At 39.6% G+C, this 24,549-nt stretch overlaps 3 protein-coding genes across 6 annotated transcripts; 1 reads left to right on the top strand and 2 right to left on the bottom strand.

Moving 5' to 3' along the window:
- Positions 1 to 862: 862 nt before the first annotated feature.
- lsm7 (LSM7 homolog, U6 small nuclear RNA and mRNA degradation associated) lies at positions 863 to 3,011 on the bottom strand. The gene is made up of 4 exons (XM_067596922.1): positions 2,884 to 3,011; positions 2,534 to 2,624; positions 2,345 to 2,416; positions 863 to 1,376 (listed from the first exon to the last, which is right to left on the bottom strand). The coding sequence occupies exons 1-4, from the start codon at positions 2,887 to 2,889 to the stop codon at positions 1,234 to 1,236; spliced, it is 312 nt and encodes a 103-aa protein (XP_067453023.1). The 5' UTR covers positions 2,890 to 3,011; the 3' UTR covers positions 863 to 1,233.
- A 141-nt stretch (positions 3,012 to 3,152) lies between these two features.
- On the top strand, positions 3,153 to 5,518 carry LOC137187768 (kelch-like protein 23). 2 transcript variants are annotated; one of them, XM_067596918.1, is made up of 4 exons: positions 3,153 to 4,199; positions 4,338 to 4,749; positions 4,914 to 5,076; positions 5,385 to 5,518. In XM_067596918.1, the coding sequence occupies exons 1-4, from the start codon at positions 3,230 to 3,232 to the stop codon at positions 5,493 to 5,495; spliced, it is 1,656 nt and encodes a 551-aa protein (XP_067453019.1). In that variant the 5' UTR covers positions 3,153 to 3,229; the 3' UTR covers positions 5,496 to 5,518. The 2 variants fall into 2 exon arrangements, with proteins under 2 accessions (XP_067453019.1, XP_067453018.1); XM_067596917.1 differs by having other exon boundaries at positions 4,914 to 5,518.
- Positions 5,519 to 7,173: 1,655 nt separating this feature from the next.
- On the bottom strand, positions 7,174 to 20,694 carry LOC137187769 (ceramide synthase 2-like). Of its 3 annotated transcripts, none has more exons than XM_067596921.1 (11): positions 20,589 to 20,694; positions 19,620 to 19,796; positions 16,776 to 16,893; positions 15,046 to 15,164; positions 13,635 to 13,692; positions 13,378 to 13,428; positions 11,557 to 11,649; positions 10,595 to 10,723; positions 8,201 to 8,307; positions 7,636 to 7,792; positions 7,174 to 7,548 (listed from the first exon to the last, which is right to left on the bottom strand). In XM_067596921.1, exons 2-11 carry the CDS (start codon positions 19,793 to 19,795, stop codon positions 7,348 to 7,350), a joined length of 1,209 nt encoding a protein of 402 aa, XP_067453022.1. In that variant the 5' UTR covers position 19,796; positions 20,589 to 20,694; the 3' UTR covers positions 7,174 to 7,347. The 3 variants fall into 3 exon arrangements, with proteins under 3 accessions (XP_067453022.1, XP_067453021.1, XP_067453020.1); XM_067596920.1 differs by having other exon boundaries at positions 20,492 to 20,636; XM_067596919.1 differs by lacking the exon at positions 20,589 to 20,694 and adding an exon at positions 20,405 to 20,580.
- Between the last annotated feature and the right edge of the window lie 3,855 nt (positions 20,695 to 24,549).

Raw genomic sequence — 24,549 nt, 5'->3', positions numbered from 1 at the left:
TATTAGCCTATGGCACTTAAATTTAGAGGGAAGAAGTGACATTATATAAAACTCCATTTTAGGGAGATTTTTCAAAATTCACAATATATATTATACAAAAATATATTTTATATTCAAGAATCTATTAAGTGAAATTTGGAACATAATTCAGGACACAATGTTGACAAGAAAAATACCAATACAAAGTTCACAGGTGAGATGTAAACCCCTCATTTTACATTACTTGGGACTAAGAAAACAATACATTTCCTTGTCTTACTTCCCTTTAAAAAAGGTACAATCCTACCTAAAGTGAATGTAGTTTACTTAAATGATTCCCCCACCCTGTTAAAAGCGCTCCTGACTTAAAGCAGTTAATACCACAATGTGTCTTTGTCAGTGTGCCGACAGGCTTGAATGGCTTATCATCACACACAACACACACTCCCTTTATCCCTATGAACACTTGAGGGTGACAAATACCTTTGTTACTGTTTGAAAAAGAGGATGGAGCTGTAGCCAGTTTTCCGCAGATTAGGTGGACAGGTGGCCTGTGATACATGACATAATCTATTAATGTGTGTGATTGTAAAAGGACCATTGGTGCAAATTAGCTGTGACTAAGCCAGGTGAAAGTTAGATTTGAGCTTTTATTTAACCAGATGATTGTTTTTTTTCCTGGCCATATTAGGCAGCAATGACTGAATAACTATATCATACACCAGGGGCCACTGCGCACTGCTGAATAGGTTATAATCCAGCTGGAAAAGTCTTGAATCAAGACGTTCAGGGTTCCCTCAATTACATTTAAAATAAGTGTAGTTTCTGCAACTCAGTCCTCAATTTGTCCATCCAAAATGTACAAGTGCAAAGAAGACAAACATTTACAAGACCCAACATACGTTTTCATTTTATTTTCTTATCAAAAACAAAGAGGAGTAAAAAGTTCAGTTATTCTGGATAAAAAGAAAACGGTACTGTTAACACTTTCCAAACTTGTGGGCTCTTTACAACTCAAATCTTTGCAAATTTGCACACCACAGATAGAAACAAAAGTGCTTTCAAATGTCCTTTTGCTGATCAACTTATGATTTTTAACAACAGAAATTTGCTTTGTTTTATACATCACTACTGTTACAATTTAAAAAATTAAAATAAGAAAAAAAAACCTTGCAAAATATTCAAGTGTGTGCATGTTTGTATTTGTGTGTGTGTGTGTGTGTGTCTGTGGCTCAGAGAGTGACAGACTGTGTGTTAGCCATCCTGCTGCTGTATGAATGGATTTGGTATAGCCTCCATGCCATCCTGAGGACAGATAAGCACTACGGAGGTCCCTCTGCAGACCACCAGTCCCAGCTGCCTGGTGTCTTCTGTCAGCTTTAGCTGGTCATCTGGATCTGGATGGACAAGGATTGCAGACAACAACAGTTAAAGTTCCAAGTCGAACAATTATTCAAATCAATCAATTGTCATTGAATTGCTCCTAAACCAAGCCAGACACATCTCCTACTGTACCATGTGTTCAAAAGGAGACAATCTGAAGGCAAACTTTGGGTTAATTACCAAACGTGGCTTTTTCTGCATGATTAAAGGTTTTTTTTTTTACGCATTTTAAGCATCAGAGTCTGATTACAGGTCTTGATGAGTACCACTGTATGTGTGTAAAAAGTTGTATAAAGCATTTTGTGGCTCCAGAGGGAGCAGCTCGAAATTAGAGTCAGCGTCAGTTGGGGCTGTAGACAACAAATTTGGAAGGGAAAAAAAAGTGGGACCATGATGTTAGTGAGGCATGAGGTTACCAGACCTCTGAAGACCACTCCTAATCTCTGCTTAAGGCTAGCGGCTTGAAGCTTTTGTTCTTGATGATTGTTACGTCTACACAGCAGAGCTGCAGTGTATTATCAATCATCAGATAAAATCAATCTAGTCTCAGAATGCTGCTGATTCACAAATTCAGCATTTATACACATTGAGCTTTTAGCCGCAGACTATAAAGTTCAATAAAATCTCTCAACTTTGCTTGCTTTTGCTACTATTGTTGTTCATCTTTCCATCAGATGAGGACACTTTTTTAAAGATATAACTTGATTAATTTCAGTCAGAAACATTTTTAACTAAATCACTTTATTTGTAGATTTCTATTTTATTTATATATATTATATTTTGATTGTTATGCACCACAACACTAAGGCAATGTATGTGTAAACCTACTTGACAATAAACCTGTTTCTGATTCATGTAGAGCAGTAGGTGGTAACAATTTCATGTTTTTTTATCTGACAAGCTGTCGAAATGAATGAACCCTCGCGGTGTTTAGTGTATTTCTATTCTCATTTTAAACAGACACATTCATGCCGTTTCTCACCCCGCATGTACTCGATGGTGCCGTCCAGTACCAGGTTCAGCAGAGGGTCGAAACCTTTCAGGACACCGCTGGCTAGATGGGAAAAATACACAGTGTAAAGGTTCATTTAGGAAACTTTCACCCCAAACAAACAGTCGCTGGTGTTTGTACCGTTTCATCTGGTTAAGCCATCACAATAGATGCACCTACCCTCTCGTCCTCCTTGAAACTTCACACGAATCGGCTTGTCGATGTATTTTGACAAGTCGAAGATACTCTCCTTTTTCTTCTTTTCTTTATCCTAAAAACATGTAAAGCGACATTGTTTTTAAGTCACATGCAAGCTAGCCGCACACAAACATTAACTTAGCATTACGTTAGCTTTGATGGCTAAACAGCGAATTACAGAACAGCCGCGTGTTAATTACACACAAGCATTTATGGTACATATCAACTTATGTTCAGAGTAAACACTTGCCAGTAAAGAATATAACTGGGTATGTTAATAAGTACTGTGGTAATGTGATGTTTGAATGAAAGCGAACACCATACGAACTCACCGCCATGTTAGCTGCGTGACACGGAAGTTAAACTTTGACCTCAGAAATGTTCCACCAATCAAATCGTTGAGCGCCTATCGCCGTGAGAATGACGTGATTAGTTTGTAGTTTATTAGTTTGTTGCCCCCACGACAAAAGTAAAATGATCTTAGTTTATTTGATAAGACAATGTGTGCTCATTTTGAATCCCTGCCCAGCAGATGCTCTCTGTGTTATAATTAGCATCTGTTTTCAAACTGACGACCTTTCCCTGCATTGCATCCAGCCAGCAGGCAGCCGGGGGCAAATCTATTAATAACACTAGTTGGTGTGCTGTAAACCAGAAAGAGGTGCAGTTTGTTGTGACATGGCCTGCAGAGCAGACACCGAGCTGAAACCTCAAAGCTTTAAATTTACAGTTCCCTTAGAGCAGGAGGATGAATCTGCTTTACTCGAGGAAGACTCTGAGCCTGAGGTAATCCCTGATGCCGTGCTACAGGTAGAGGGAGAGTCTTTTTATGTCAACCGTCAACAGCTTGCTCTCCAGAGTCCTTACTTCAGGGCTCTGTTCTTTGGCTGTGGCGTAGAGAGCAACAAAAGGCATGTTGAGCTCAAAGGTGTGGGCCTGCAGCATTTCCGGGTCCTGATGGAATACAGCAAGACATCCAGTCTAGCTTTGGACAGAGAAAACGTTCTGGGGATCCTTGAGACTGCAGACTTCCTCCAACTAGAGCGAGCCAGACTGCTGTGCTGCAAGTTTCTCGAGCGTGAGCTGCACCTCAGTAACTGTTTGGGAATGATGGCGTATGCCTGGCAGCTGGGCTGCACTCAGCTCTACGCCGCAGCACGACAGGTGGTGCTCACACACTTCTCTGCTATTGTCGCTGAAGAGGACTTTGTGTACCTGTCTAAGGAGACGGTGGCACACCTTCTTGCCAGTGATGACCTGGCCATCCATAAAGATGATCTGGCTGTTGAGGCGACCCTACGCTGGGTATCATTTGACCCTAAACGAGAGGAGCACTTTCTGGAGCTCATTGAGCTGGTGAGGCCTGAGTCACTGTCTTTACCGTTTATCACTGTACTTTTGACCAGAATGAAAAGCTCTGATCCCAGAGCCAAGCTCATCTGCAAGATGAATGAACATTTTCCAGCTTCTTGGTCAGTAGGCAGGTCAATACCAAGAACCAGGGCCAGAGAAACACTCTTTGTCCTGGGTGGACCTCACGATCAGGAGCAACAGGCACTGTACCAGTTTCATCCAGTCAGTGGTAGATGGCAGAGCTGTGCACCTCTGCAGAGGAAGAACCTCACACAGTACTCTGTAGCTGCAGTAGGTAATGGTTGGATATTGCTAATTATGATGTTCATGATAATGAAAATTAAGATGATGATGAGTTAGGGGCTGAATGGACATTAGAATTTTGATGTGGTTGTTTTATTACCATTAACTTTTCTTTTTTCTCATCATTTAGGAGACTGTGTGGTTGTGACAGGTGGCTACTTCCGTGATGTGTTGTGGTTCAGTGTGGACTGGGTCAGGATGTATGAATGTGGGAACCAGCGGTGGGTGGATGGGCCGGCCCTGCAGAAGTCCAGGCACAGCCACTGCTCCATAGGACTGGATTCAGTACTGTATGTCTTTGGGGGCAGTATGGATGAAGGGCTTGTGGATGATGTAGAAAGGCTGGTCTTGGGGTCAGAGGAGGGTTGGGAGGGGGTCAGCCCCATGATTATGGCTGTGGAGAGGGCAGCCACTGCCACTCTGGGGTCGTGTATCTATGTAGCGTGCGGTCTGGATGAAAACGGGGAGGTGTACGGTGGAATTCAGAAGTACGCAGTGAAGGAGGATCAGTGGGATGTGGTCTCCTATTCTCCATTTCCACGGTGAGTGTGTCTCAGCACCAGATCTTTATGAGTAGCTCTCAGCTTCACTGTAAACCTGACATTTAATTATTTAGATATCAATGTCTGGAAAACATTCATCTTTCAGCCTCAGTTTGCAGGGAAATTATGTGAAAATGTAATCTTTTTATTAACCCCTTCCCTAGATATGACCTGGTTGCTACTGAACTCAACGGTGCCCTCTACCTGTTTGGAGACCAAGCTTTGCGTTTTGATGAGGAGACAGATGAGTGGACTGCGCTGGAGGAGGAATGTCTAAGAAGAAAATTCTTCTGTGGCTGCACCACAGTCAGCGGACAGATATACCTGGTCAGTGAGAAAAAGAGTAACAAAGCATTCCCAAATATGGTGTTGCTGGACCCTTACATAGACACTTGCATTGAGGTGGATGATGCCATACCCTGTCCAGTGCCCCTCAGAGGGTGTGTCACCATGAGGATGGTCACATGATGGTGTGTGATGTAACTGAATGAAAAGTAATGTAATGATGAAATATAAACATATAAACAGATGAGACAAATTGAATGAACACATATTCAAGACTAGTTTATCTTCCACTTTAAATAAGACAACATTGTTGTGTTATTTAATGGATTTCATTTATTAAAACTTTTCAGCTGACCACACAATCAACAAAGCATCCATGTGCACTCTTGAGAGAACAGTCAAGTGTTACTTCAATGGAAACATCACATTTTTCCTGCTATGAGTTTTATATCTCTTTTTGATTAAAAAAACTATTCTACTGTGAGTCTAAGTGTGTTATTCTGTGGATCAGCCCTTTGAGTGCTCTATAACTTTGTTGTTTTAAATCCTACCTTGTATTGTGGGCCTGTTCAGACAAAACAGTGTTTCTACTCCTATCACATTTGTCTGTCTATAAAAGATGAATAGATGCAGTATGTGGACATAGCAACCAATTATCTTAAAGAGAACCTATGAAAATGTAACACTAGTTTCTGGTAGTGAATGACATGAGTGTAGTGTGTTTTATGATTGTTTTTGAAAAATATCTCTGTGCTGTACTGTTGACAATCACAAACGTATGGTGATCCACCTGAAAACAACAGTTTACAGACACTAACCAGTACACTTTGTTGGGTAAATACATATTAAATCTGAGTAAAATACAAGTATTTCACTAATTACCTCCTGTTCCTAATAAAGTAGTAGAGTCTAGTTTATTCATATGAAAATATGCCATCAACCTTTATGAAAATGTTACATCTTTACATTTCAATAAGACTTTTCTTCATCTGAGCCATAAAGCATTTGACCTTAAAATTTAAAATATCTCACATTTCACTAATGCCCGTCTGCAGATATGTGCATAATTTTCATGGCTTACCTGGGCACTACCCAATTCACCAAATGTTTCAGCAAAACATTAAATCCACTCACAGTAAGGCCTGGCCCATGTGTTTGTTAAGTAAAGTTAATCCTACTTGCACACAGAGCTTGATATCAAAGTCACAGAGTAGTGTAGAAAACAGCAGCCAAGGCACAAAACAAAAGTCCAGTAGAGCAAACCTCACCAAAAACCTCGTGGAGAAATAATGCTGCCTGTCCAAATGATATTCAAAGTAGAAAAAAAAGAAACAAACAAACACACAGACATATTTCTAGGAGCAACACATTTTCTGCAAAGGCATCACTTTTATCAGACACAGGGAGGGCCTTCTCTACAAGGACAAGTTCTTCTTTGTGCACCAGGGGGCACCATATCTCTTCTAAGAGGTGAGCTTAACTGACAAAACCAGCTCCTGTCAATGGAAAAATATAACTTCTATCATCCCTAAGGGGTTTCTGCAGTAGAAGTTTGTATTCTGTCACAGATAATAACATAAAAATTGTCTGTTGACTAAATGGTTCATAAAAAATAGTCTATAAAGTGGTTTATCAACAGATTTCCTACAATCAAGGTTATTAATAGTCTATGTACAGTCAATCATACAGTGTATGTGGATACAAAGCTGGGGGAGTGAATTACTATTTAATTCTAGCTTTAGTTTCCTTTGTTTAACACATATTATACAATATATTAGATGATAGTTTTGTGATTCTGTATAAAAAACATTCAGTTTTTCTTGTTGACCTAAGAAAGCATAAATGTATTATAGCACAGTCCGGCTACTTGTATCCTTATGTATTTACAAACAACTTATTATAATACAATGAAAAGAAACAGCATAAATACAAAATCAAAAAAACAAAACAAAACATGATTTTATGTAATGGGATTTTCACTGTCTCCATGTTTTGCCAAATTTATTTTTACAATACACAGTAGAGTTGGTGACAGTAGTGATAGCGTTGCTTCCTAAGCTCACACTAAGTGTGTGGATTTACAATCATTTGTGCTTCTTCACCCTCTTTTTTTTTTTTTTTTTTTTTTTTAAAGAAAAGCAGAATGCAAACTTACCCTGATCTGAAATCATCAATGGACCGTGTTGGATGTACACAAGCCATACTGTATGTATGTATCATATGTCAGAAATTAGTTCATCTTCGATAGGCAGAAGGGAAAACAACTTTTTTTCTTCCAGTGAGGCTTGGTAGATGTGGAAGAGGGTTTCTCCACTATCTGGCTTTGGGTAGTCTGCTGTTTATATTCCTCTGGTTGGTCAGGTTGTTCAGGACACAGTTGTTAGCCAGCGATGCCAGTTTGGAGTTGATTGCACCCTTCCTTTGCTCCCAGCTACACTCATCCTCTTCTTCCTCAGGCTCCTCCTCTTCCTCATCCACCTCACTCTCCTCATCACTGCGCTCATCACGCTCCACCTATAAAGAAATTAAAAAAACATTAAATGAAAATGTTTGATTCCCTGCTCCCCTTCATTTGCTGGTTTAACAATGCACTCCTCTCACCTTGCCCAAGAACATGAACTTGTAGACCATGCGCAGGATCAGGTAAGCCCAGAAGACATGCAGTGCTTGCAGCACTAACAGCAGTGTGTTGAAGAAGTAATAACCAAAGAAGGGCTGGAAGAATTCTAGAGACACCACCAGGGTTGTATGGACCACTCTGGAAAACAAACACAGTAATACAGTTTTCACGCAGGTCAGGCGTTAGTTGAACGCTCTGGACTCTTGAAAGATTTAGGTCATTTTGAGGTAATACAAGACATGGACACAGTTGGGTGATCCGACACAAAGGATCCTTGACAGGTCGAACAAAACATTAGCACAGACTAAATGGACAACAAAAACAACTTTCAAAACGTGGCACTGGATATATAACAAAAAACAGAGTGTATTTTGAATCAAACAATTGGTGACTCCTAAATTTGAGCCTATGTGGAATTTACTGGATTTGTTGCTGGGAAGTTCCAACATCTGGTAGCACAACATCAATTCCAAATAGGGGAATACCGGGCATAAATCTGAAAACCCCCTCCACAGATTAAGTACCACATTTCCCACAATGCCTTACCTGCCAGGAAACACCACCAGCCTTGTGACCAAAAAGACCAAAGCAAAGATGACAAACAGTGAGTCACACGTCCTCGTCCACTCAGCATAGTGAAACATCTTAGCAGACTTTTGAAAGAAAAAGGAACAAAAAGTCCTTGTTAGTTATCATTAATGAATATTAGTGACAAACACTCCTCAAGCTTACATCTATAATTAACTATTTTCAAGCACCACACATGATAATCTCTACATATGACAAATAATAGTTAAACAAGACCTGTAGTTGGTGCTGTTTTCAGAGCAACTAACAGTGAGTAATAAAGAGAGTGTTCTGTTAAACGATGCTTTGAGAGAAGTCAATGGATAGGACAGCTTTTTAGGGGCTGGATAGTCTCCTTAACAGTTGAGGTATGATGACTGTATTTAATCAATTTTGATTTGTGGTAATATAGAAAATGTCTGGCAATAACTCAACTACGTAAATGTTCAAATGTTCAAAGGAAAAATGTAAGGACTGAGACCATTTTATTCTAAATATAAAATATACTTCAAACATGCCTGCCGAAATCTATGTAGCCCCTCAAAGGTCACGGCGAGATTTCTTTTTTGCGTTCCCTCGCAATATGTTTTGCGTTCCCTCGCAATATGTTTTGCGTTCTCTTGCAACACTTTTCTTTTACCATTCTTTCTGAGCCATATGTCTATTTACGCTCAGTTTCTCTCAGCACAATGCCATAGTGTGGATCAACTCATTGAATTTTACTTTGAACAGAAAGAGGCGGAATTACTTCTCAAAGGGCACAAATTTCATCTGCTATATTGACTCTTATGATCTTGATCTTATCTCTGGAGACATCTCCTTTTCCTCCGTGAAACCCCTCTGGGATCCAGCATAATCAGGTGGACATCCTCTTTTCTTACTTGAAGGCCATATTCTCTACATTTAGAATATATCCATCTGTATCCGTGCAGTTGTCCTGAGGACAGTAACTGGTCACATATGAAACCGAAAGCATCCTGCAGATTACTGTGCTGCTTTCTTCTGGAGAGACCTCTTGATCTAAGAATTCGTTTAAGTTTACTTTCACTTATTACATAACCATGCCTATTGAGCAGTAGTACTATATCAGCATATCATTGCCCAGTTCAAAGTAAAATTCAGTGAGCTGATCCATACTGGGGCGTTGCGAGTGGAAATAGTAGACATATGGCTCAGAAGGAATGGAAGAAGAAAAGTATTGCGCGGTAACACAAAAGTATTGTGAGAGAACGCAAAACATATTGCAAGGGAATGCAAAAAAAATCTTGCCTTGACCCCTGGGGGGCTCCGTAGAAATCAGAGTAGCAGTGTTAACAAAAAAAGGAAATTGAAAAATCTTTGTTCAAAATTAGACGTCCATTGTTTGAATGTGATTATAAAATTAATGCCAAGACAGAGATTAATTAATTTAGACAACTGGTTTCAGAATTGACTTTCAAAGGCCAAATGTGATAAATAATCAGTAACTATTAAATATATTAAGGTTACTAATTTATCATCTACCAAACAGTACTCTTCACAGAAACACATGCCTGGCTGTGATGAGTTACTGGCTGAATACGAATGATTAATGTTCATTTTATGTCTTTTTTGATGTGCAGCACTTGGTGCATGTAATTGCTTTTGTTGTAAAGCACTTTGAGCTGCATTTTTTTGTATGAAAGGTGCTATACAAATAGTTATTCTTATTATTATTACGCCAGCCGACACCCAGTCACGCCTGAGGTCACATGACTGGCTCGACATATTTCCTCTAACTCTGAGATGACAGTGACAAGATTGATTTTCAGCCTTTATCAGTGAAACATGACACCAAGGAAAATCAGCCTGAAAAACAAGGACAATGGACCTATTGTCTCACTGTTGGACTTGCAGGTAAGAATTTTAGCCACAATGGGCAGGTTTTATGTTTACTGTGGACCATAATGCTTTTCTATGTGCAGCTTAGTTCCCTGAGTGAGGGGTTATAAAGTGTTAGAGTAAGAATGGGAATACTTCCGCAATAAATACACAATGCCTGTATTCAAGTCAGGTTCCCTGTGACCTTTGTGCAAAATGACTATCAGGAGAGTTGAAGAAGAATCAGACTATAGAACAGCAAGTGCAATGTTTTTTCATTCAACTTTGAATACATATTCTGCTTTTGTTTTCTTTTTTTTGTATTTCCTCCTTCCTTTTTCCCAAACCTGAAATGTACACATGATTTGTGAAATTCCGCCCTGCTGCCCTTATTCTTCCTTGAACTCATTCATAGCAATGGAATGAGGAGGTGTACGGTGGAAAAGAGGCGGCTTGGGTAAATCCATTAAATATTACTCAACATCGTTGAAAGAATCAATTCACACATATTTAATTTCAGGTGTTGTGTTTTACCTCAAGGAGGAAGTCAGAGGAGTCATGCAGCAGCATCACAAGTGTGCCAACCCTCACATAGTTGGAACAGTAGGAGAAACCGATGAGGAATATGGTGGCAATGTGATGAATTACCTGCTCCTTGAAATCCTGAAACACACATGAGTACACACACACACACACACAGACCACACAGTATGAGAAACATGTTCAGTAGCATAACCCAAACTTCAGCAGCTCTCCATCTGTGGTCCTGTAAATCAGTTTTGTGCAAGGATTTTAATGACAGATTTGTCTGGACATGCTGTCTGGAGTAATTTGTTGTTACGTTCGAAGCTCAAATATCATTAATCAGGAGTTTGGAGCAAATCAGTGAATCAGTCCCCAGCTGCGTAAAACATTTTTTTTTTTTTTGGGATAAAATTTAGGAAATAGAGCCTAAAAAAGCTGCAGGATCAAGCATGAAACATGGAACACAGGTGAATTACAGTGCTAATTTATTGTAATTTATTTGTAAAAATACAGTTTAGCAATACAGTAAAGTCCAACTGGTCCGTTTAGAGCACATAAAAGTTTGTTGGATATATGTGTATAGAACTAATGCAAATAGTGAATTTTGCACAAAGTGCTAACATGTATTAAATATTCTAAATCCTGCAACGTTCAGTTTTAAAATGAGAGCAAATGCAAAGTACACAAAGTTATGATGTAACAGGAGATAATCCAGTGCATAATCTGTTTGAGTTTAATCGTGCAAGAGAAAAACAACATTTGGATTACACTAGCGGGGGGGAACAAAAAAACAAGACTGAGTGGTTGAGTGATGACATTTAGCTTTTGGTTTTGACCATTTGGCTTTCAAATCTAAGTCCCAAGATAAGGGGAAATGCAGAGGAAACCATGTGAAAAGCCTCCATTCTGAAAAGCATGTGTGTGTGTGTGTTTGGGGTGGGGGTGAGGGTTGGGGGGGGGCTCACACTCACTTTTCGCTTGACATCCACAGAGACACACAGCAGCAGCGACAAATAAAAGCCCATTTCCAAGATGTAATACCAGTGATGAACCTCGGCCACAGGCTAAAAGGTAAGAGGAAGAGAGAAACAAGGAGTCAAAATTTACTGCAGATACATACAGTGGTATGTGACTGCAAGAGAAGCATTTCCATCATGCTGCTTATCTGAAGTAGCCTCAGGAAAACATACTGTAGACATATGCTGAAGCATTAGATAACAAAGAAAAACACACATTTTTGCCAGGCGCCTTAACAGTAAATTACTGTGATAAAATATTTATTTTGCAAAAACATATGTTGTTCAGCTGCATACGGTTCCAGAGCTTAACATGTAGAGTGGACTGATATTGCAGACTGACTGTCCCCTGCTGCATGTGTGTGCTAAGAAAGATCTGAAGATTTGGGGCCTTGGAGTTAATGGGACCCCCAAAAGAGCCTCTTTGTCCTCAAACTATTCCACACGGCTGAGCATTTACAGTCTCACGCTGTCTGAGGACATGTTTGTGTTTCCTAAGCTCTGGATGGCCACTTACTGTAAAAACTCCTGTACATTCCCATATAGTAAATATATCAATAAACTGTCAATCTGCTCTCAAAAGGAGGAAGCTAGAGAAAGTGGTGGTGTACTATCTGGAATCAAAACACACAAACAATACAAAGTCTCCAGCAACACAATGAAAGGAAGTTGACTGAAGAATTTCAACTCTAAAAACACATCCTTTCTCTCTGACAGAGGCCACATGACCCCAGAAAAGGGAAAAGGTCAGCTGCAATATTGCCTGCAGGAGCTGTAATCAGTCAAACTGCAGATACAGAGAGACGGAGCTTTGCATTTTTTCTAGTGTTTTCCGTTTGAGGCCGAGACCCTGCGAGCAAAGGATGGCTTCCCCGGAGGAATGCCGACCTGCAGGCATACCTAACTGTCATCAACACAGCAGAGTTATTAGCTTGCCAAACTCAGGGGAAAAAAAAAAAAGAAACACAGAAGTGTGCAGCCAAACTCTGCTGTAAAGGAAGTGAAGGAGATGAAAGTTAGCAAGTGGGTGGAGTGTACTGACCAATCTGTGTTAGAAAGCCAAAATCTGCAGAGGACAAATTCTTCTACATGGACTAAAGGCTTTGTTTTGTTCTCCCCTTGCAGCTATTGTTTTTTTTGTTTTTTTACTCACTGCTTCATAAAGGGTGTTGTCCCAGAATGCTAGATAGCAGAGACCATGTAGAATCTATTTTGTATTAGGCGTGCATATAAAAATATTTCTATAATCATATATCTGTAGTTTCTTTTTTGATTAATCAACAAATGATTTATAAATTGTCAGGAAATAGTGAAAAATGCCCATCACAAGTTCAAAGAGACCAAGGTGATTTTTGTTTGTTTGTTTTGTTTGACCAACAATCCAAAGCCAAAGATCTTTAACTTACAATGATATAAAACAAAGAAAAAGAGCATATCCTCACATTTGAGAAGCTGGGAACAGCAAATACTTGGTATTTGTGTTTGATAAATAACCTGAAGGATTAATCAAGTATCAAAATAGTTGTCAGTTGGCTGACTAACTTAATCAATGAGTCATTTCAGCACAATTTTGTATAACTACGTAATTTTGTATCTCACCCTATTCTGTTGAATCTACATAAAAAAAGTTTCAACAACAAATAATCAAGCATTTGAAATGACTGACGCCTCTTAATGGAATTTTTTGGAAAAGCATTTTTGAGGTTAGATTGTTCCTTGAACAAGACATGGCAGTTTTTTTTAATCAATGACAAAAACTTACTGTTTCTTCCTCACCTGTTTGGGATAACCCCTCCAGCACTCTCTGTGATCCCAGAACCATGGCGTCTAGAAGATCAAAAGAAAAACTGAAGCAGAGTCTTAGCAAATAGAAATAATACAGTGTGTGTCAATGATATCACACAGGACTATGAAATAAATACTCATTATCTTCACATCTTACAAGAATCTATCACATTCACACCCAATCACACACTGTATAAATTGTTTGGCCTGTTTAAAATAAAATATAATAAAGTGATTAACAGACTTACATTGATTAAAGAGCCGAGCCCTGCTGTGAACGCTACAAGGTAGAAGACAAAACGCCAGCTGCATAGATAAAAATAAACCATCATTTGTTAGTGGCAACAGTATAAATTAACTTAACACATGAAGAAATATTAAAGATGCATGTTGTACATTACATCTGTACTATATTCACATGAACATGAAAGGTTTCATTCCAACATGTTGAACTTTCACTGATGTAATTCCCTTTTGGAAATAAAGTACTTCCTGAAAATCTTTAAACAATAGAAAATCATCAAACAATAGATGGCTCAAACTTCAAACAGAAATTTGTGTACTTTGCTTTTATTAAAACAGTCACTCTGTAAAAGTAAACCTCATACTTTGAAATAGAGCCTCTAACATCAGAATGTGACTTTATAAATCATTGTTTGTTCAATTTGTTAAATCAAGTTCCAAGTTTAGTAAAAACATAACTATACACCATCCACTGTGTAAAATGAATGAAAGAGACATTAAACCTCCGATAACAGATTTTTTTGACCACTTTGGGGCAACGAAACAAGTTATGGAAACAACACTTAAGTATATTATCACCTTTGAAGTTGAAATGACAAACTTGTTAGCAAACAGCTGCCTATTCACACATCAAGCAGATACAGAGCAACATTTGCATTTATTTGGAATTATGTTTGTGTCTTCCTGATGAATTTAAGTCCCATATTTACTGTTTTGCTCTCTAACAACACCTGAGGGAAATATCTGTAAATCTTCAGCCATTAACTGCTTTGCTATCTTCACCAGCTAGCGACTAACTTTGTTTGTCTGCTGTTTGGGGTTGGACACGTACGGTACAGTTGATTTTTAGAGCTAAAAACCGCTGCCTGCTGCAGCCAAAAACAATAATTTAAGAGTGGTGAGAGTAAACCAAAACAGTTGTGGGGCAGAAAACCCAAAACAATGAGCTGAAAGTCGCTAAAAGGGTCTGTAGGGCTGAGGGAAGGTGCAGAATTGGGTGATAATTCTGTAGGATTTCTCACTATGAGTGACCCCTTTCATATACCAACCGTCAAATATAATGATTATTGCTGCTTTAAGCAGTGTGTGATGTGAAATGTGCAGTAGGCTGTTTGCACATTGGTGGCAAACTAGGTAGCAGCATGAGTTTAAAACTGAAGAGAGACATCATGTAACAGGAAAGCACAAAGTTTCCATTGCACAAAGCTCTCACTTCAAGCTGTTTAGTTTTATGGCATTTTGCCAAACAGTGCAAATCTACACCATCTCAAACTGAATGGTTGGGCACTCTGCTCTGCTACAGCTCCAGTTAATGTTGCCTAGAAATATGAACTCTTCCGAAACATTTAGCCTACTGCAGCTTTTATTCACGTGCAAAACAACGTTTGAGGAAAAAGAACAAAGAAAACAACTCACGAGGCCTCGCAGAACTTTTTGGTGTTGCTGGGTCGGTCCTGGTTTCGTCTGTGCCTGAACCAGGTCTGGATCTTTCTCTGGGAGAGTCCACACTGCTTCCCCAAACTCACCACCTCACTCTGAATACACACAAACACAAAGACATATTTACACAAACGCAGGGTTCAAATGAATTTCACACTTGAGAATATTTTTATGATTAAGTTAACAACACTTCATTTCTTGGCAAAGTAGTTTTTTTACAGCCTGCTGCTGGCTGCACTCTCACTGTCTGAGATACAATATTTCAGATTTGATATATTACAAGCCCAAACTACTTGCTGATCTCTCTGACAGTTATGTTGCTTCTTCATTAGAGGAAAATGCAGATTGTACCAGGTTCCACCTGTCAAATGGAAGACTCCTGCAATGTTAAATGTGCTTAATCCAACCAATTGTTCTGCACCAATGAGTCTGTAACAATAATACAGTTTGTCTGATGTTCCCTGCTCTCTCTTTCTCCACCCTGATACTTTATACAGGGTTGTGTTTCTCTTGAAGAGATCCTTGTGCTGGTAGAAACTTAATTACTTAAGAGTGTGTCAATCTGAGTCAGAGCTAAACAACATTCTTTCTTGTAGCTATGCTGGCTTATTGTATTAAAAAATTAGGTGGTGGTTATTTTAGCACAATCAATTCTTAGAGGATCAATCATTTGGAAGACTGTGACCTGGTATTTGGCCTTTTGCTACTGCTGCAGGTTGTTCAGGCCACAAAGAAATTTGCAAATAAAGTAAGTCAGGACACAGCGACAAACATGGTGGTATGTATACATGCACACATGCATGAAACATACACAGACACATGACATAGATAAGTGCAAATGGATTAGTGCATTCTCATTTGATATGCCAAGTCATGTCTTGTCCTGACAGGCAAGTCCTGCTTGTCTGCATAAGAACATCAATGTCGTAACATCAGACAAAAACCAAAAGGAGGGTGAGAATTTCCATGTGAACCTGAACTTCTCTGTTACATGTCTGCACCTGCTCACTGACGAGGGACAAGAGCAAAACTATCTCTGCACAAAGGAACAATTGCAATTATATAGTAATTGCTGTACATTGTTGTGCTATTTTTTGAAGCAGACGTTATCTAGCATTTCTGATTATTAGTTTCATTAAAGGAGGCAATGAAATGTGAAATGTGATGATAAAAACTGAGAATAGACTTTTAAAGGAAGAAATATTTTCTCAACCCTGTAGAGCAAACAAACCTTCCAAAAAACATTTTAATTTCCTGTATCCAGCACTTTATCTCTCTGGGACCTTTATACAGACTTTTTTAAACAGTTCCTTGTTCCAAGAAAGTTGACAACTCATCCAAATAAAACTCCCAATCAATCATGGTCTTTGCAAATTTATGCAAACTTCCACATGCATTCGCCCTTCTTCCGTCAGTGTTCTCATATATTACAAAAACACTTGGCACATGAGTGTGAGGCTCAAGAGTTCTACAGGTGAGAACTCCCTTCGGGCTTTGCCTGTCTGTTCTACAAAGTTAAACAGTATATCTGTCAAAACATGTGCTAGTTTCACACATAGAACTGTTATGAAGGGCGTAGATTTGGTTTCAGAAGTGGTGAGACACATTGATGTCAAGGTTGTGACTTCATTGTCAAAAAAAGATGCTTGCAATCAACTGAACCTAGATATTTTTGATATAAGAGAGGACAGAACGGAAATACAAACTTGTGATGGCTGCCGACTTTTCTGTTTGTAGAAGGTCTCCAGCTTTGGGACAGAAGCAGCTCGAATCCGAATCCGGTCCTTCACACCTAAACGTTTGCTTAATGGGACAGCGATGAGCCTGAGAGGACACAGAACACAAGAGACAAGGAAGAAAAACTTTTATTCTTGATAATATGATAAATTCCAAAGGGATTCAAGTGTGATGACTTCAACAACTGTCCAATGTGATCCTACAGAGTACAGTACAGAACAGTGGCAACAAGATAACTCATTATACTGCTCCTGACAGCCTGTAGACCTGCTCCCATGGGTGCATTGTGACATTTGGCCACGCAGCCTTTGTCTTTAGCTGATACGGCATCAAGAGACACTTGATCTGTGTGTGTGTGTGTTACAGAGAGATGGAGTCAGACAGAGTGACAGAGAAGAAGAAGGACAATGTGAGTATGAGCACAGGAGAGATGCTTTGATAGATGTGTGTGTCTGTGTGTGTGTGTGTGTGTATGCACGTGCATAAACACATGTGTGTAACTCTATCTCAGAGATAATCATCCTGAAACGGGCAGGGAGGGACAGATCAGAGAGAATGAGAAGGTCAGTACAGCTTTACTCAGAGACACAAACAGTCTCTGGTTACAGGAACCATAAAAACACATACACACCCCCACCACCACTTCAACATAGGAAACAGCTGCGGCCCGAGACGATCAAATGAAGACACACCTTTTCACCTTCCAGCTGACTGAGAGCCACTCAGACGTGAGCAACACCTTCAAACTCAACTTTGCACATCCACAACAACAACTAACAGTAATACTACAGAATACACAGACACACACACACACACACACACACATGCAGGTGCATGCTGGTATTCAGATTCCTCCTCTGCTACTAATACATCTCATGTTAAACTTACTACTCTGCTAATGAATAGCTGATGAAGGTTCAAACAAAGCTTGAGCATAACAATCGTACCGATCTTAGACAGGTCTTGTCAAACAAGCTCACAAAACTTGTGAGCATAAGGACAGATAATATAGTAGCTGATAAGGAAAAGCATGCAAAAACAGGACTCCTATCAGTTCATCCATCACATGTCTTTACATCCTGCCTCCGTCATCCTCGACTCTTGTCCTGCTACCAGCGATCAACCAGCAGAACTAGTCAAGTGTCCAGGCGAGTTTCCCTGTTAAGCTGCCTTGCTTGAACTTTTTTCTGAACTTCTGAACCTTGAGAAACAGAGAAGAGAGCATTAACTCATTTGTTTTCTGCCAATTTAGAATCTATGTGAATTCCAAAGCCACTTGGTCCTGTTTTCAACACTTGCTGCTACTTATAAGAAAAGCGAGCAGCTGAGTATGTGATGAATAATTTAAATGACATGACAAATGTTGCATTATTTCCTGTGTTACATATTATATGACAGCACCTTCTATCAGTTAAATGGTGCAGAAATGTGGCATGGCCTGAGCAGAAAGTGTCTTGAAACCAAATGATCACATATTTGATTGCTGTGATTTTGTCTTAACATGTGTGAGCAGGACAATGAACCTGTACATGCTTACCCATTTTAAGTAGCTCTGGATTAGGGAAACAAACCATTGTTTTCATTATTGACTAATCTGATGATTATTTTCTAAATAATCAATTCAAATCAATTTATGGTTTGGTCTATGAAATGTCAGAAAGAAATGAAAATTGGCCTTCTCAATTTCATAAAACCAAAGGTGCAATATTCAGTTTACTATCATATAAAAGAGAGAAAAGGGTCTAATTCTCATAATTAAGAAGCTGGAACTATGACAAATCTATTATCAAATAGTTGCTGATTGATTTTCTCTCAATTAACACATCGACTTATTGTTTCATCTCTACTCTGGATATGAGCATAACTTTAAAAGGCTTTTAAGTGCCTCATAAAATGAATAAAATCCACCTCCTGTCGCTCGAATATTCAAAAACCAAACAAACACACTTTTATCAGGTATGCCTGTCATGTCATTATCTCTTCCAGAGGACAAGATTCAATTCCCTCTTGCCGTCACCACAGACATGTTTTGACCTTTCTAAGCAGTCTCTAGATGGTTCACCAGAATCTTTATAATAAGCACAACTGGGAATATACATTAAACCTTCCCATCACTTGTTTTTTTCTCTAGTCAGCACTCAGTGGCTGGTGTCTCTCTATAAGAGCTTGCAGAGGCCATCAGTTTTTCTGGCAATTAGTAAAGTGAATCCGCACAGCATCAGTAACACATTAGAGCAACATCTGAAAGTTCAGTTAAGTCTACTAACTAGAGTTTGCTATAGCCCTTCATCCACTATAAAGAAACTACCACCATCATTGCCATATCACTGTTATTATCCTCTTTTTCCTCAAAAACACAAACACATCACATTTTTATAAGGTTGGACCCAGTCCATCTAGGAGGAGAAACAGCTTTCACACATTCAGCAGCTAAAACTGCCTACTCGTAATGCCTGCCTGCCACTGCATGTCTGATCTACACCCTCCATCTACTAGGAACACTAATTAAGCCATTATCCTGAGCTACGCAGGCAGCATAGCAGGCAGCAAACCAGACAGCATGACCAGTGAAAGTCAACAAGGAAACGAGACACAATATTTCTAAACATTTGCTCTGACCCAACAAAAGACTCCAACCATATAATTTAACATCATACTTGCAGGTCTGCTGTGAATATATTGAAAACGTATTGCTCCAGCGAGTCAAGCACAGCAGTAGTTGTCAAAGTTAATGGCAACAATGAAAAAGCAGATCTTGCATCTGTGATTTCACGGTCCAACTGTGATGGAGTCTGGGTTATATCTCCTCTCACCTCTCAAAGACATATCTGAAGGCTATGAAGGCGAAGGCCAGCGGCAAGGTGTAGATGAGATCTCTCGGCAGAGGAAAGCGGCCCTCGTCCTCCTTCATCTCAATGTCCTGCCAGCTGATGCCAGGAGGAAGCCAGTACTCCTCCTGCCACAACCACTCATTCAACAGGGCTTCCATCCTGAGGAGAGGAGAACAGTGTTTCATGTGGGTTTTTGTCAGGAGCAGACCTGACCTGTTAAATCATTGATGCCTTATTCATATTAATGCCAAACAGCAGTTGAGACCCTCAAGATTAGAAATGAAAACAGACAAATGAGGCAGCATATTGAATGTTAATATTTAACAATCATCTAAATGACTTGTGGAAATCCAACAAGAATTATGGGCTCTGATCTAAGCGGGATTGTTTTGTGTGTATCCCAACAAAACCTGAACCACACAGCCACACACACACACACACACACATACACACACACACACACACACATGCATCCATAAACACACATACACATTAACACACACTTCTTTCCTCAATTATGAAATCACATGCTCAAAGCTGATCGGTTTGAGTTTAAAAGCTGCTTCCTATAGCGTCACACTGATTGACATATTGATTATAGCGGTGCAGCATGATAGCGTATGTCAAAGCCTCCATGCAGCCTCTGGCAAGATAAACCAAAACACCCTGGGTGCAGCCAGAAACACAGTGGAAACACTACCTCTCTACAGACAGAAATAATGACGTTATCAATTAACAACACGCAACATATTAGTAATAATAATCACATGAAGTCTGGCAGCGCGCAGCACCTCTCACATCCCGCTACAGCCGAACAGCCTCGGACTGGACAGCTCCATCAACAAACAGCCTACCTTTTTAATCAAATGTATCTATTGTATACTCCGGAAATCCAGTAGAAACGCTTCATTGTTGTGTTATACGAGAATATAAGTGCGACATTGCGGTTACCTGTCCGCGCTCCAGTGATGGGGATGGGAACCGCACAGCGACAAATGGGAGAGGAGGAGCGTTTTGACGCAACCTGCTCCTGCTGAGGGCGGAGAGAGGGACGCGCTGTCATCATCATCATCATCATCATCATCATCTGATTAGATTTTATGGCACCCTGCGTGAGATAAGAATGAATGGCTTTATTTCCTCCCCGCCAAAACATAATCTGTGAGCCGATCGTCATGATAATGACAATAGGCAAAGTTTAATAGTTAGAGCGTAAAATGTGACAATGTGCTGGTGTTTACAGCAAAAAAAAAAATCCCCGAATAGTTTGTTATAAACAAAAAATCACAGTCTTCTGAAAAAAAGAAAAAAAAAGTGTTTGGCTCATTAATGCAGTTGCACAATTCTTCTTGTCATTTTCCAGAGAACATTTGAATGTAGGCCTGATAAAAATCTCCTGAAGCTGCTTTGGTTGGGAGCAGTGAAGTAAGGCTTCTCACACCACTTGCAGATTTTCCGCCTCTTTAAAGACACTTTTATCCGTGTTAGGTGAATCACTAATTTGTGTTTTAACCTGCTGAAACTGCATGAGCTGCAAAGCCCCCCCCCCCCCCCCCCCCCACCCTTCCCTTTAAAAAAAAAGTTATTTCAATTACGTATTTTTGATTATTTGCAATACCTTGGGAATTTTCTTGAGAAAATCACAGAAACCCGAATTATGTCCTGCTTTCTTCTTGCTCGACTTCCTAAGGTGAGCAGACGGAGATGAACAGAGAAATTGGAGTGCAAGAATATAAAGGAAACAGTAAAGATCAACATATGTTTGCCCATCCTCAAAGCTTCTCCTTACTGTATGGTGCACCGACAGATGTAGGAAAACTCTTAATAACTCTGAATATCTTTCACCCTTCAAAGAGTGGACACAGTGTATTAGGGTTTTGCAGAACCAACATACAAGTAACAGAGAGGAACATAATAGGACATAGAGCTTTTAGCTGTGCAGTAGATAGATTGTACACTTACAATAGACATATTTATGACAATAGGAAATATTACCTGAACATTTACAAGGACATGGAACTTTTAACAACCATGCTTGTCATAGCCAGCTAATTTATTGTTATTCATGGCCGTAGGGAACACTGGCACACACTTCAACAAGTAAAGTTAAGTTTGTTCAAAGTATTTATCACCATAGAGGAAACATATTTTCACAGTACTGGGTGGTTTCCAAAAACAAGCCCAAAGTTGGGGCAGAAAGAAATACTATATGGGGATATTTCCTGTCACTGATGTCATTCATTACGTTGAGAAAGCTGATAAGATTTAGAGTCGTGCTCACATGACACTGCCTTTCATACCAGTCATACTCTAACAACACCAACACATGACACACACATACACACACACACACACACACACACACACACACACACACACACACACACACACACACAACCACATACACATGAAGAAGGAAGGAGGAAAATTTACACCCAGCAGTTGTTTATGTAGATAAAATACATACATAGATACATAGATGATATACTCTCCTGTTTGCCAGGTATAGTCCTGGCTTGCTAGAGTCACATATTGTTCAATCCATTCACTTGAATGTCTATATGAATGTGTAGATGTAATGATCTTACGAAATAAAGCCCTATGTCACATAATGTTTGACCCCTTTTTGACCCCTTGATACAGTTCTCCCGTTAGTTATCCCGGGGATCAGTCAGTTAAACTGCTATAAATCTCTTTACAGGCAACATTAGGTTGCTGCGTCTCTGCCCGATTTGCTACTTTGTATAGAACCTGGAGGGCAAAGCCTGAAGGAAGTAGAGTCAAGAATATGCCCTGTAACCCAAGATGTGTGATTACAGAGAGATCCTGTAACCACTACTTACCCAAGTTATTCACCTCAAACTTCAGAGAAATGCCCCACAGGGGTGAATGGGCAACTCTGAAGTAGACTCATAGACCTATGGTTGCAATGTCTAACATTTGCTTTAATTAGAATGCATGGCTCCCTATTTGTGATCTCTCTAAACCCTCACATGTCTTTCTTTTTTTCCCCCTCAAGTATGCTGTTGCGTTTGCAGGACTTGTTCACATTTAAACATGTGATGGGGTTGAGTATGATGCAGACAGAACATGTGACTGAAGAGGCAGCTATGATGGAGAGATGGAGAGATTTTTCTGTCTGCCGTGGTGGAATTCTTGAGATAAGTGTGACAGATCCTGCAAGAAATCGATAATATACTGTAATGTTGGCGCCAACCAGTGAGCGTACACTCTATACACACAAATACACACAGCTCATCTGGCCTCAGAGAGTGATTTACAGTCAGAGATTTACAGTCAGGAAAATGATTAATTCAATGTGTGTTGTTTTTGCACCACGGAAACCCTGATAAGTACTCTGGCTGACAGGTGTAACTATGTTGCCATGACGATATCATCAAGTGAGGGTAAGGACATTCCCCCTCGCCACCTCCTCCAGCTGGGTGTGTTCTGTTATCACTGCATGTTTGTTGTGTTGGCCAGCTTGACTCACATGCTAGAGCTAGTGCTTTTTTATGTTTTTATACTTGAGGGACAACATGCTTTCCTACATGCTCGCACAAGCACACGTGCAGGCCTGTAACATGTTTTGATTGTATAAATGTGTATGCGCACGCAAACACACATATGGAGTCATGCATGTATATGCATAAATGCAACACATTTTTACATCCTTGTCATATACGTCCTTCGGTTTACCTTTTTTCACTGTGTGCACTGCCACCACAAGATAATGAATTTCATTAAAGTTCAGTATCAGCAAGTCAGTGAGATGTAATTTTGTTATTAACACCAGAGATGAAATGTGGGCTGTCTTGAGTAAGAGCAGGTTACTGCATTTAGACGAGCACAACATAGAACAGACACCCTTTGAATTTAATGAATATTGCAAAGTAATGCAAAAAAAAAGTGAACCCAGTGTTGGTTTTGAAATGACATCATATGATTTTATAGGGCTGTTTTCTCATGGAGGTTGGTGTCAGTATGTGTGTGTGTGTGTTTGTGTGTGTGTGTGCGTGTGTGTGTGTGTATGTGTTGGATAACTGCAATATAACTGTTGTAATGAGTGGAACATTGGTGTCCAAACCAACAAGTATGACAAGCAATGAGTTCATTTCTTGTTTTACAGCCAATCACAAAAACAAATGCACAAACACTGCACAGCAGGTAACGTGCTAAATATTAATCAACACTGGACATACAGAACAACCCTTTGAATTCGTTCAAAGTGTTTATAAAAGTTGCCTAGTCTGCATGGGTAAAGTATTTGTGTACATGTTCAGAAACACTGAATTCCTTCTGCTTTTTCTTGTTCCCTACGGAGTCCTTAACAACTTTATTTTGTGCCTGTGTTCAATTCTGGCCTTGGCTCACCTCTGCTTTATACACTGTGTGTACGCAGTTTGTTCTTGGCGTGACCAGCAGCAACAAGGGAGCTACAACATGCAAAAACAATGTGTTTAAAAATACAGCAAGACAGAGTGATCCCTGGTAAATAAAGTGAAACAAGACTGAGACAGATGTGAGAGGATAAGATAAATGCTAACATCAGCATGATAGTACTAACAAGCCGACGTTTAGCAGATACAATGTTTACTATGATCACCACCTTAGTTCAGTGTGTTAGTCATGAGTATTGGACACATTGTCATTTTGACCCGATAATGGATAAAAAGTCAGGGGATCACATCCTATGGGGAACATGAATGTCTCAAACAAAATGTTTATGAAAATCCATCTAAAATAAGTGAAAGTTTTCACTCAATGCCACAAATGTCAAGAGAAAAGGAGGAAAAGAGGAAAAGTCAAGAGATCACCAAGTCAGTAAGGATCATCTGGAGAACATGAATGTCTGAACACATTTTCATGGCAATCCATCGAACATCTGTTTAGATATTTCAGTCTGTACCAA

The sequence above is a fragment of the Thunnus thynnus genome, chromosome 8, assembly GCF_963924715.1.
Source record: "Thunnus thynnus chromosome 8, fThuThy2.1, whole genome shotgun sequence".
In the NCBI taxonomy this organism is placed as follows: domain Eukaryota; kingdom Metazoa; phylum Chordata; class Actinopteri; order Scombriformes; family Scombridae; genus Thunnus; species Thunnus thynnus.
The sequence above is the reverse complement of the archived record's forward strand: the minus strand, read 5'-3'. Positions and strand labels throughout refer to the sequence as shown.

Excerpts from the sequence above, each read along its gene's own strand:
- LOC137187769 (XM_067596919.1), bottom strand. Across the intron at positions 13,693-15,045 it reads AAAAAGTTCTGCGAGGCCTC|CTGGCGTTTTGTCTTCTACC; the intron begins GTGAGTTGTTTT and ends TTATCTATGCAG. Across the intron at positions 11,650-13,377 it reads GGAGGGGTTATCCCAAACAG|CCTGTGGCCGAGGTTCATCA; the intron begins GTGAGGAAGAAA and ends CTTACCTTTTAG.
- LOC137187768 (XM_067596917.1), top strand. The coding sequence starts at position 3,230 with ATGGCCTGCAGAGCAGACACCGAGCTGAAACCTCAAAGCTTTAAATTT. Across the intron at positions 4,200-4,337 it reads GTACTCTGTAGCTGCAGTAG|GAGACTGTGTGGTTGTGACA; the intron begins GTAATGGTTGGA and ends CTCATCATTTAG. Across the intron at positions 4,750-4,913 it reads TCCTATTCTCCATTTCCACG|ATATGACCTGGTTGCTACTG; the intron begins GTGAGTGTGTCT and ends CCCCTTCCCTAG.
- lsm7 (XM_067596922.1), bottom strand. Across the intron at positions 2,417-2,533 it reads GTTTCAAGGAGGACGAGAGG|CCAGCGGTGTCCTGAAAGGT; the intron begins GTAGGTGCATCT and ends TTTCCCATCTAG. Across the intron at positions 1,377-2,344 it reads CACCATCGAGTACATGCGGG|ATCCAGATGACCAGCTAAAG; the intron begins GTGAGAAACGGC and ends TTGTCCATCCAG.